Source organism: Fonsecaea monophora (assembly GCF_001642475.1).
Source record: "Fonsecaea monophora strain CBS 269.37 chromosome Unknown Scaff114, whole genome shotgun sequence".
Classification (NCBI taxonomy): domain Eukaryota; kingdom Fungi; phylum Ascomycota; class Eurotiomycetes; order Chaetothyriales; family Herpotrichiellaceae; genus Fonsecaea; species Fonsecaea monophora.
Window position 1 is genome coordinate 27,796 of NW_019174045.1, and position 12,346 is coordinate 40,141.

The following is a 12,346-nucleotide window of genomic DNA, read 5'->3' on the forward strand; positions in this document are numbered from 1 at the left end:
CAGAAGCACCGAGTAACAGGTAGAAGTTCCGGGTACAAGTGTTGGCGACAGGCAACCAGATGCCCACGACGCCCAGTCACGCCAGTGAAGTGCCTGTGGCAAGTTGGGTACCTAATTTCGGCCCCCAAAAAGACGCAGCCCAATCAATTCAGCATCCAGGCTGGGTGCCACACTTTTGTCCGCCTTGTTTTTAGAAAACCCACCGCCCACGAAAGGACTGACCTACAAAGTACTTTTGGCATCTGACACGGGGATTCTAAATACTAACTAACTCGGTAATCATATCGGAAACCCACTTAATGCCAACCTCAATCGATAACAAGTTCGTTCCAACTCCACTGGCAGCAGCAGCAGAGCCTGACGCGGGCTCAGACGACGATTCGACCATCGAGATCTCCAGGCCGGCCACAGTCACAGAGCTGGTGGGAGATGCTCGCTGCCTCTCCTGTATGCGGGCGGGCAGTAGATGTCACGTAGAGCAGGGCTCGGCGTCCTGCTTGCAGTGCTCTGTGCCAGATGGCTGTGTCTTCGAGCGCCTCATAGTGGTCAAGGGCCGTGTCCTCGATTTTGCATGGTCTGACCTGATCGGCCAAACATCCACCATCAGGAGACGATCGGCTTCCACTGTTGCGCCGCCGGCCAAGGATGCTGTGCGCCAACCGATTCTCCCTACAATACGTGACATCCTCCATCAGGATCTCCAGGGACATGTCCACGCCAGCGATCCTCCTGTTGGGAGAAAGCAGCCCCCCTCTTATAGTCCACAGGACAGCGGCCTCGCTGCTGGTGAACAGAACCCTTCCAAAGACGATGCTCATACCAACATCTCAGAATTGTCTCCACAAAATGGCAACACCATGGCTCTGGGACAATCACAGAACGTCCATCATACGGCTTCGCTCGAGGAGAGACTGCCACATGCTGCGGCAACAGTGCTGCTCGCCGATGCAAGAGACGGGCGCACGAGCATCGGAAGACTGAGCAGTCTGATAGACCTCGAATGTGGCGATTGCGGCTACCGTGCAAAAAGCCGCTCAGACCTTAAGTATACACATCCACCCCGCTCTTATAGCACTCGAAAGACCACTGCTGACGTACGAATCACAAGAAAACACCTTGCGCGCCACAACCGCGACCACAAATGCCCAATCCAGGGCTGCCCGCAGAAGTGGAAGGGCTTTGCCACCCGCAACGACCTGGACAGACATCTCTTTGTCATCCACAGGATCAACAACAGGAAATTAAAGTCCTACAAGTGCTTCGGGAGAGACTGTTCAAGGCCGCAGAAGGAATGGCCTCGACTGGATAACTTCAAGCAACACCTCAAAAAGATGCATTCGAGGGAGAGCGGGGAGGTCCTTCTCCAACAGTGAGTGATTGCCCAACGTCTTGGAACACAGCTGATTTGGCTCCAGATCTAATGAATGGTATGAGCGCCAGCTTGCCCAGCAGCTCGAGCATGGTACTCTGAGAGTTTCCCCAGTACCCGAGGCTGCTGCAGTTCAGGTCTCGGCCCCTGGGAGGGTTTCCTCTGCCAATGGCAATCGCACCGACAGCGACTCTGCTGTAGAGGTCTCTTGAAATGAGACATCTTCTGGCAAGGGAGGTATTGCACAATGAACCCCGTCTGTCGAATGTCCGCCGATGACAGTCGACCTGATTGTGGGACGGAGGTAGTGTCTGCCATTTATCAGCCTCGATATACCCGTGGAATGATGCGTGGTTCATTCATCGATGACAGAGACGACCGCCTCGATAGGGGAGATGCCGCATTTCGCCATCCATGGACCTGGCAGAGCATTGCTTGGTCAGGGAAGTCACATTGCCTGGGTTTCCAGACCGACAACCTGTCTGCACTACAGAACACATGAAGCGGCTTCAATCCAGGAGAATACAAGAACTGGGGACTACACCCGGGTGTATCTGGCGCGAGCTTTTGGCGTCGAAGATGGAACACGCATCAGACAAATCAGGCAAATCGGGCAAACAAGCCTGCCTCGATTCTCATTGGTTTATGCCCAGCACCAAGCGAAATGCCTGCACGTGCTTGGATCCAAAGTTGTGACGTGAGACCTACGTCATCGACACTTCCATTCACTGAATACCTTTGTGAGAAACGAGGGACTCGCCGAGGTGAATAGATGCCAGGCTGAAGTGAGGCTTATGGAAGCAACCTCTTCCAACTCCCTTGTCACTGCTCCCTGATCACAGACGGTTGAATATACACAAAAGACCCCCGAGAGCAAACCTTTACCAGTATACCTCACAGCACATCCACCAACACAACTACCAACCTCATCGAGACTGACACAGATCCCGCACACTCGGTCAGAAAAGACAGGTTGGAAATCATGTCCTCTCATAATCACCACCATAACCACCCCGATCACCACGCACACTCGTCTCACCAACACGGCCCAACGCATGATTCCTCCGTGCACTCCCCCCATCGACACAACCCCAGCGCGACATATACCAGCTCTTCAGACCCATCGACCGCACCGCACGCGCCCTCCACGCACAAGATCCTCGGCGACATCAAGGGCGCTGTGCACGGGGTGACGGGCTCGCTCCAAGCGGCCACGGGGACCGTGTTGGGTCAGAAACACATGGCCGACAAGGGTTTTGCAAAGATGGGCGAAGAGGATGCTCGCTTGGCAGCGAAGACGGGCAAGCCGCCAGTGGGTACTGAGCAGCGGGGCACGGTCGTGCCGCCAGAGTCGACCTCTTCTACTTCCTCTACAGGTACAGGTACAGGTACAGGCGCCGCCGCCTCCGAGCATGGGAGGGGTCTCGCTCACGACCGAACCTGAGCAAGTCACCAGTCACCAGTCAACAGGCACCGGTAAGCCGTGGAACGTGGAACGTGGTATTGAGCTGGCTAGCTATCAAAGTGGGAGCGAGAGCTAGAGCGAGAGAACTGGAGAGACAAAGACAGAGACAGACAGAAACAAGACCACCCCACAACAACCACTCTTTTTTTTCCCTCTCTCCTCTTTTTCTGTTCCATTTTTTTTTCCAACAACGATAAACCACGACGGGTAGGAGAGAGAAGGGTAAAAGCATCGGAACAGGACCAGAGAATTCTTTGACGAGGAAAAAAAGAAAGAAGAAAAGGGGAAATGAATACCGCAGTGGTAGAAGGGTCTCATCTCATCTCATCTCGACCATAGATCCCACAGATCCCATCGATCCCAGCTGTGAGGATACATCGAGCATGATTCTCCGAGGTTACTCGATTCATACATACAGTTGTACATACGTACCTATACACCTATACACCTACACCTACCTACCGAGAATACTCGTAGTTTCATATTGGCACCACGGTTCATGGCTCACTCGATATTGTATACATATGACTTCAGTCAGATCGGGCCAGACCAGGTCAGTCAAAGAGGAGTTATGAGCGGAGGATGAGGATGACCAAGCCCCCCTCCCAAAACAAAAAGAAGAAAAAACAGAGAGCAAACCGGGTAAGAAAATTTTTTTTTTTGAAGGCTGGAAGAGGCTGAAGGAACACTCCAAGATTGATTCAACGGGGGTTTTGATGTACAGTGTCAATCTGCTTGTTTTGCATGCTTGCTTTACTCATCACCGTGTCTCTCTCGAGCCGAACGCTTTTCCAGGTCTTCTTGATCGACCAGGTCCAGGTCCAGGTGTAGGGTCCATGTGACTGTCTCGTTTTGGTTTTTCTTTTGTAGATAATATTTTCTTTTCCAGCTCGGCTCCTACATACATCCATGCCCCCCAGCTGCAAACCATATACCATCCATCCACCCAACCATCCATCCAGGGCCGCCGCCCACCCATGTCAAATTGGAACTGGGTTCGTTCATTCGGGATTGACAATTGCTTGATCCCTTTGCCTTTTCATCTTTGTCTCGTCTCGCCAGATCATGATAGCCCTATCAATTCCCGAGTCGTTAAAACGTAGCGCGTGGAAACACATGACGACCAAGGGTAAAAAAAATTAGAACAGTTTTGCTTTTTGTTTTGTGGGTTATGCAATCGAGCATGCTGCGCCAAACCCCACTTCAAGGTATGCTCCAGCATGAGCAACGCTATGCACAGAAAAATCATTATGAACGTATGGTGGCTTTTGGGGGTCCTTTTCGTCCTCTGGGTATTATCAATGGGTCCGACAAGCTGCCGTGTACGTGGGATTAGAGAGCCACATTAGGAAGCCTGCGCCTGTGGGGATTGCGCCACGGGCTCAGGTATCCAACAAGGGCATAGGCGTCAAATAGCTTCTCAGATCTTCATTCCTCGAAAAAGAAGCCGTCCTCACCCGTCTTCTGTACACCGCTCATTCGATGCTCAAGCGTTCTCGTCCGAGCGAGGAAATTGTCATCGACCCGATGGTCTTCGGCATCTCGTGCCCCACCAAATTGTTGTTCCATGGTGCTTTCATCCACAAAGGTGAACCCTTGGAAGGCATTCTGCATCGTGGGCGATAATGGCGTCGATGCTGGTGCGGCGCCAGCAGCCAAGGCGGCCGCCCGAGCATTCAGAGACGATGAGGTATTGAGAGCGTTGGTGAATTCGGGATCAAAGTTGGAAGTATCAGCGATCGACGTCAATTTGGGCTTGAACGGAGGCACGAGATTTTTCTTGCCAAGCGCATCCCAGTCAATGTCCGCAAAGAAGGGATGCTGCATCAGCTCCTCCGCATCTCCATGGGCACCAAGTCGGTGCTTAGGATTGCGGTTCAGCAGTCCCTTGACAAAGTTTCGACCCTCGGTGCTCAAAGCGTCTCTCGGGAACCGCACCTTACCGAATGCAATGTTTTTGTACATTTGCTGGGTGTCTTCGGCATAGAATGGGCTCCATCCACAGCACATTTCAAACACCAGGACACCGAGAGACCAAAAGTCCACCATCTTAGTGTAGCCCTGCTCGTCAAGCAACACCTCCGGAGCGAGATACTCGGTTGTTCCGCAGAAGGTATTGGTAGTGTCGTCCTGTGCCAAGTTGGCCTTGGAGAGACCAAAGTCACACAGAGCAATATGGCCATTCGCGTCAAGAAGGATATTCTCGGGCTTGAGATCTCGGTAGACAATGTCGGATTGATGGAGATGCTTGAGAGCAAGGATAAGCTCGGCGATATAGAATTTGGCGCGGTCTTCTTTGAATCGACCTTCCTTTTGGAGATGCCAGAATAACTCGCCCCCCGACATGAAGTCGGTAACCAAATAAAGATCGGTCGGGGTCTGGAACGAGAATTTGAGACCCACGATAAAGGGAGACTCCGTGGTTGCCGTCCGCACCAGTATGTTTCGTTCTCCAATCGTGTGCTGAATCTCCTTCTTCTGAATAATGACCTTTTTTGACAGGACTTTCATAGCGTAAATACGGCCAGTGTCCTTCTTCCGGACTTGATAAACTTGCCCAAAGGTGCCCTTCCCGATCAGCTTGAGAATCTGAAAATCATTTGGGCCGACATGTTTCTTTTCGACCGGAGAGAAGTGCATCCTGATGTGAACCTCGCCTGTGATATCGTGATCATCTGGGGTTCGAGGTTCCAGTTTGAAGAAACCTTCCAGTGTAGGATTTTGTTCTGTCAGCTTTAGGCACAATCTAATATGGCCCAGGAATGTTTCTGCGTGACGATCATAGACGGTCACATCCAATTCCGACTGGTCGCTCACGACGTCGCTGGAAAGCAGTTAGTTGAAAAGTAGATTGAGGTGTGTCCCGATTCACTTACAAGATGGCCTCGTGGTCCCACTGGGGGTCAGTGACTCTGCCATCTCCGTTTGTGCTGCTCTGGCGACTTCTCATGGGAATAGCCATTGGCTTCCCCATGTCACTGTCGGTTCTCCGAACTGACTGTAACTGACCAACCGGGCCTTTCAGGTCGTCGACGTCAACATCCATCTTGTCATGTCTGGGTCCTTTGGAGACATATTCATTCCATTCAAATTGACAGACTACATAGGGATCGAATGACGGCTTCAAGTCCCGACCCTCGGCAATCTTGATGGAAAGTTTGCCCCGTGGCGTACTGTTGGGTATTTCATCTTTGACTGGAGAACGTTTCTCGACTTGGGAATTTCCTTCACTGACGGTGGTACTCGTGCTCGAAAGTGGCGACCGAGTATCAGCCCGTCGATGATCTTCTTGGGACAGGGCTCGAGGGGTATGAGGAGGGGTGCTCTTTTCACGCGGCACATCGGCCACGTTGGAAGTTAGCTCATCTGACCCTTTTGAAATTGCAGACGATGGTAGCTTAGCATGACTTGGAGAAGGAGACTTGGGGCTCTGTGGTCTCGAAGAATTCGTGGATGATGCAGGGTTTGAAATATGTGCGGCTGCAACGGTGCTTTTAGTAACACCTGAGACGGGTAAGGATTGGTGGCGGCGATCCTTCACGCTTGATACAGACTTGGGGAGTACAAAATTCCTCAAGGCCTGCGTGATGGAGGATATGCCACCATCCAGTAGGGACCCGCCATTCTCTGCCACTTCGCCATCTCTATGCACCACGGAAGCGGCAGATGAGATTGGCGTAGGTGGTAACTGAGAAGGGCCCTCGTCCGTGACGGGTGGTGCAGACTCATCATGTAGCTCTTCTGGTGGTGGTGTTGGAATGGAAGCTTGTTCTCGTTCCACAATCACCATAGAGCCCAGCGAAGCCGACGAACCTCGCCTGCTCTGACTTTCTGTTTTAGGTTGTTCGGATTCATGTTCAGGGTTCGCGGCAGCTTGAGATGCCCGTGACGGTGCATGCTGAGAAGGATCTCTACCCACCTGGCCAAAATAACCGTGTATTATACCCGGCAGCCGTTTGTCGTGGAGATCTGGACGCGGCGTCTCTACACCAGACGGTGTAGGTGAATTCGATCCAATCTGATCGTGAAAGTCTTCTCGGTTTTCATGTCTCGCACTACTATGCGGAAGGTTAGCTAGAAGGCTCAGAGGGTTTGCACGTTCAAACAGAGAATTCTTCGATGACGACGAGCTTGCAGGTGCAGCATAGCCGGAGCCCAACCCGACGGGGCGGAACATGGTATCTGCCTCTGGATCCTGCTCTTTGATCGGACACACCATATATCTCTTCCCCAATGACCCATGAGCCTGGAGACCTGACTCACAAGGTCATAAGTCTTTAGAAGGCCAGGGTGACAAAGTGCCCAGTTGGTTTGGATCTCCTCAAAACCGAGGCTGGGGTAGAATCAACCCCGCCATCCACATGGCCAGCCATACGCAGCTCTTTCCCGACACGAAACTTGATGGCTCAAAGGAAAAGATCGGGACATACTTTTGAGCCACGGCTTGTCTCAACAGATCTGCTGCAGCTGCTGCATTTGGGTTGACTCCAGTCTGCGCCATGTTGGCGGCCTCCTCTCTCGCTCTGGTTTTCCTCCTCTTTCAAAAATCCGAGCACAACTCTTATTTTACGAAGTTTGCGGGCTAAGTGTCGCCGCGCTCACCCGTGCAGGGAGGGGGTATTTTGGTTCCTGAGATTCCCGGACCGCAGGCTCGAAGAGGCAGTGACGGAAGAGATGCAGAATTTGGAGAAAATCGGGAGATCGGTCGACAAGGATTGTAGGGCTTTCTCGGAGCTCGTTCGCGATATCGTCTTAACTCAGAATAGTGGCCATCCGGACCTTCACTGAAACATGAAACTCGAGTGAAAAATTTGGGCTCTGAGGTGGCGATTTGGTGGTGAGGGTCAAAGATAACGACGGCAAGCTCGTCAAGACGGGGGAGCACTGGTGGGTGATATAATCGAGTTGCAGAGCGAGAGGTCAAAAAAGTGTGACTTGGAGAAAAAGTAGGCGGGCCCAGGTCCTCCTCTGGGAGGCGAAGCCTCTAAGGTTTTTGGGGGGGGATTGACGTGGGAAGGGCAACCACAAAATGGGGTGAGGGCGGGATAGCGGAAAGTGGTATGATGGCAAAACTATGTGCAGAACGAGGTCGTTTGGGTAGCCCGGCGAAAGAAGCTCAATAAAGTAGAGAAGAAGAAGGGATTTTAAGAACTGGGAACTGATGGCAACATCCAAAGTCAAATAATAGAGGCTGCCAGAGGCTCTAAAGGTCCATGCTAGGTACAAGAGTCATGTTGTGGTCGAGTGGCTACACCTCCTGGTGCCGCCTATGGGGGCTTGGGGGGTCAAGATCCAGGACAAGTTCCGGGGTCCCTGACGCTGAGCGACGGGCAACCTAAGCGTCAAGTTACAGCAGACGATCCGTCATCCTCATTATTATTCGATTATCGGTGAGTCCTTTTCCAGCTGTGGGAATTTTGCACTGGGCGGGCACCACCAGAAACCTACCAATTCATAGTACACCATGTGCCACTCAGGACCAGGCTGTGCTCAACAAAACTAGCAAGGGCTTACGACACAAACATACAAGTACCAGGACACAGCGACTTAGATAACGCGCCTTTGCCTAGCACCCATGACTGAATGGCGGTGGACGGATGGATCGAGAAAATACTAATGAAGAGAGGGAAGCGGCGACGACGTCATCCATGCACATGGGGAGATGCGAAGAAGGGATTGACTTCCGCATGGCCTTGGAAAGTTTAACCCTCATTCCTCTTCGGGGCCTCCTCATGTTATTATCTGCCTTGGGCCGAGCACAAGTGGCAGTGGAGGAAAGTCCCTCTACTTCGTTCTTGGAAGGAGAATTCGTTGCTCAAGGCTCGAGGTTGGTGCAACTCATAGGTAAGAATAGTAGCCTGAGATCGAGATTGATTTGCATGTGGAATCTGCGTCTCTTGGTCAGCTGCAAGTGTCCCAAAAATCCCTGTTCAACCAAGCACCTCAGCACTCAGCACATGCAAAATCTCGGAGGCCCCGCCATGTCATATGGCCTCTGAAGGTGCCAGTGGTGCCAGTGACTCTCGCTCGGCTATCTCGTCTACGCAGGCTACATGATATCGCACATCTCCATAACTTCACGGGATGTCTACTTTGTAGGTATTCGACCCACTCATGACAGAGGAAAAAATCTTGTTCGTAGAATATCTGCGCAAGGCGTGTCTGACCTGGATGAAGAAGACATCCTCATGTTCGAACACATGAGTTCTTTCCATCTCTTCGCGAAGGTCGAACAGGTCAAAAATCCTTTTTTCTAGGGTAGCGTGCCGGACGAGAGCGATACCCGTCCAATAATGAGTGCGAACGATGTTCTCCGATGAGTCGGCGATTCTATGCACGGCTTGGCCGGGGCCGGCTGTGCAGATGACCAGCTGTTGAGGAATAGTAAATCGAAGACACTGGCAAGATGTTGTGTAACTACCTAGCTTGGTAGGGTGCTTTGCACTTTGGTGATAAGGCTGAATGCAAGCAAAAGGCCTGAATGATGACTAGGTTTTGGGGTTGGGATGCCTTGTACTCCTGCGACTGACATTTTCATCTCGTATTGATTTGAGAGCGACCTAGTAGGTAGGAATAGAGGGGCTTTGAGACAAACTCTTCATCTTTATCACGAGAATTCATTGCTTTGGAATGCTTAGCATATTTGGTTGGCATGTCTGGTCGAATATTGGCGCAAAGTGCACGAGCAGTCGACCGTAGATTCCCCAAGTGACTTTATAGCCCGCCGTACCACGCCAAGATTATTGGTTCATTCGCGTGGCGCGCGCTTTCGCCGCTTGTTTGCAAGGTGTGAAGTCGCAAGACGGAGATTCTTCAAGATAAAAGACTACTACATTTCAATTGGGGGCTTGTCGACACAATGGCTCGGCGCCCACGTCTGGCGGCTCAAGCGGCTCAAGCCTCGATGCGTAAGCCTTTTTGATACATCTTTCAAACTGAATCACATCTGCTAACTTTGAGCGAAGGTACTCCTATCCCTAACATATCCGACAACGAGGACGAAGAGATGCCAGATGCTACACCGGTGGAGGCGCCTACACCACAAGACGATGACGAAGACGCAGAGAATGAAGATGAAGAAGATGGGATGAACGATGCAGAGGAAGCTCCAACTCCATCACGAGAGTCAGAGCAGCCGTCTCGGTCCGCGACTCCTCGCCGCGGTCGACCCCCCTTACCCCGTGGGCGTCGAGGAGGCAGACTCGGCAGGCCCCCAAAGCATCGTGTTGCGACAGCGTCAGACGATGGAGATAACGATGCGGCTTCTGAAACAGCCACCCCAAAACGTAGAGGAGGTTTCCGGGGTCACAGGGGTGGGCGATGGGCTAAATACCGGGCGGGAGGGTCCCGGCCACAGCAAGCTCCTCTTGACGATGACGGAAATCCGATGGAAATTGTCAATGACGAAGTTCTACTACCTGAGGACTCGGAAGGCGAGCAGAAGGTAGATAAGAATGGGCGTTTGCTGGGCGGTAGGGAATATCGGGTGCGAACGTTTACAATTCTCGGCAGAGACGACAGACTCTACATGCTATCAACAGAGCCGGCGCGTTGTATTGGTTTTCGCGACTCCTATCTGTTCTTCCAGAAACACAGGCACCTCTACAAGATCATCATTGACGACGATGAAAAGCGGGATCTCATTGAAAGAGATTTGATCCCTCACTCTTACAAAGGCCGTGCCATCGGAGTGGTAACGGCTCGGTCTGTGTTTCGAGAGTTTGGAGCCAGGATCATCATCGGAGGCAGAAAGATTATAGACGACTACGAGACTAAGAAAGCACGGGAACGTGGTGATGTCGAGGGTGAGATAGCTGTCCCGGAAGATCGCCTGCCGCCCCCTGGAGAGCCTTACAATCGGAATCAATATGTGGCGTGGCATGGTGCCAGCGCAGTCTACCACACGAACGCGCCCAGTGTGCCTCTTCCTCTCGCGAAAGCGCAAGAGGCCAAGAGGCGAAAGATTATGGTAACGAGCGATAACTGGATGTTGGAACATGCAAGGGAAGCCAGGTAAGAAGCTGACTATCAGATGGGCGGACACCTGAACTGACTCATGTGCATAGCCGATTCAACGCGCAATTGACGGCGAACCGACTGGAAAATATTCACGGTCTCTACGACATACACACCAATGTCATGCAGTACCCAGCCCATATGCAACCCACGCATGCACGATGGGAAATGGTCGATGATCGAGAGGCTACCCAAGATCAGGAGAAAGCAGGGCGTTTACCTCACCTCGACCCTGTATATGGACGAAATTTCCGGATTCATGATCTATGTCTCGAATCGGCGCCGGAGTCCTGGTATGGGACGCCTGGTACCACTGAGGAAGGGGGTACCCTCTCGTCAATCCCAATGGACATCCTCGAAGAGCTTCCCGATGACTGTTTGCGCGCGTTTGAAGAAGCCAAATCACGCGAGCACGAATGGCGGGAAAAGTGGCATACGGAACGGGAAGATGGGCTTAGAGCACACCTTCTGCCTTCGTTTGAATGGTTTCCGAAGTGAGTCGACCTTGTGGGTAAAGCATACTCTTCGAAGGATTCAACCTCTGCGGATGTCGGACCATTCACACCCAGCACTGATCAAAAATATCTACACACGACCCTTCGAGCCGACGCCGCTACTTTCTGGACAGGGTGCCATTTACCAGACATCAACGTTCTCCTCATTATTGTGCTCGTCCACCCGACGGCGGAGAAGTGATCCCAAAGATCACTGACTTGGATTGGGTCTTTGGATCCAACCGTCGTGAAATGCCAACCATGTGTTCCTACCGTTGTCAGGAACAAGGGTGGGGCCCCAGGGTCCGTGGGCTCTGCAATTCCCGGCCTTTTGTGTGTGGGAAGACACTTTATTGGAAGTCCCGAACTCAAACTCGGTGGAAGTCGGGGGTTGATGAGGGGGCATGTTTAAGATGAGCTCCAGAAATTCTCTACCTTGAAGGCAGAGTGCACAAGCAGACCGATTTCCGGCGGTATTTCTGGGAGAGAAAATCGTCGAGGTTGTGATTGGACAAATCAACTCCATTCCCGACCACCCCTGGGCAGCTTCTGATCCGTTGGACCAATTACCCCTTTCGAATATTCACCCCAGTCCCCTTGAAGAATCGACTTGGCAGTCTGCATATGACCGCCGAGAATTCTGTGCCGCGGTAAGCCGACCATTTCTGAAGGGCACGGGAGCAGGAAGCTGCAGAAGAAAGCTACGGTGTGGGTGTGCATCACGGGCTAAAGCTCCCTTTGCAATTGCCTTTGCACATACTTCATTGATGGAGATGATTCAGAGCTAGACACAGCCGATGGGCCGGATTGTGTGCTGTGGAGGGTATACCGTGGATGGGGTGCGGCATCTTATGCAAATGCACTTTGGGAGGCACTTGCACACCGGCCACGTGAGGGGCGGGCGCACGATGATGTCGTTGTGCTTGGGAACCAACCCGTGTTCGAAATAATGGCAACGTCGAAGCATGCACAGCTCTACGAATACGTAGTTGCTGTAGCGGC

The 12,346-nt window shown here is 52.2% G+C and overlaps 4 protein-coding genes across 4 annotated transcripts; 3 read left to right on the forward strand and 1 right to left on the reverse strand.

Annotated features, from left to right (window-relative positions):
- Positions 1–299: 299 nt before the first annotated feature.
- Positions 300–1,581, forward strand: AYO21_10240 (hypothetical protein; the record flags this gene model as incomplete). The annotated part of the gene is made up of 3 exons (XM_022660162.1): positions 300–447; positions 517–1,369; positions 1,416–1,581. 3 exons carry the CDS (start codon positions 300–302, stop codon positions 1,579–1,581), a joined length of 1,167 nt encoding a protein of 388 aa, XP_022507516.1.
- A 770-nt stretch (positions 1,582–2,351) lies between these two features.
- On the forward strand, positions 2,352–2,910 carry AYO21_10241 (hypothetical protein; the record flags this gene model as incomplete). The annotated part of the gene is made up of 2 exons (XM_022660163.1): positions 2,352–2,681; positions 2,746–2,910. The coding sequence occupies 2 exons, from the start codon at positions 2,352–2,354 to the stop codon at positions 2,908–2,910; spliced, it is 495 nt and encodes a 164-aa protein (XP_022507517.1).
- A 1,352-nt stretch (positions 2,911–4,262) lies between these two features.
- Positions 4,263–7,335, reverse strand: AYO21_10242 (hypothetical protein; the record flags this gene model as incomplete). Its single annotated transcript, XM_022660164.1, has 4 exons — positions 4,263–5,658; positions 5,711–7,029; positions 7,098–7,167; positions 7,265–7,335. The coding sequence occupies 4 exons, from the start codon at positions 7,333–7,335 to the stop codon at positions 4,263–4,265; spliced, it is 2,856 nt and encodes a 951-aa protein (XP_022507518.1).
- Positions 7,336–9,693: 2,358 nt separating this feature from the next.
- Positions 9,694–11,348, forward strand: AYO21_10243 (hypothetical protein; the record flags this gene model as incomplete). Its single annotated transcript, XM_022660165.1, has 3 exons — positions 9,694–9,742; positions 9,800–10,847; positions 10,901–11,348. 3 exons carry the CDS (start codon positions 9,694–9,696, stop codon positions 11,346–11,348), a joined length of 1,545 nt encoding a protein of 514 aa, XP_022507519.1.
- Positions 11,349–12,346: the final 998 nt, after the last annotated feature.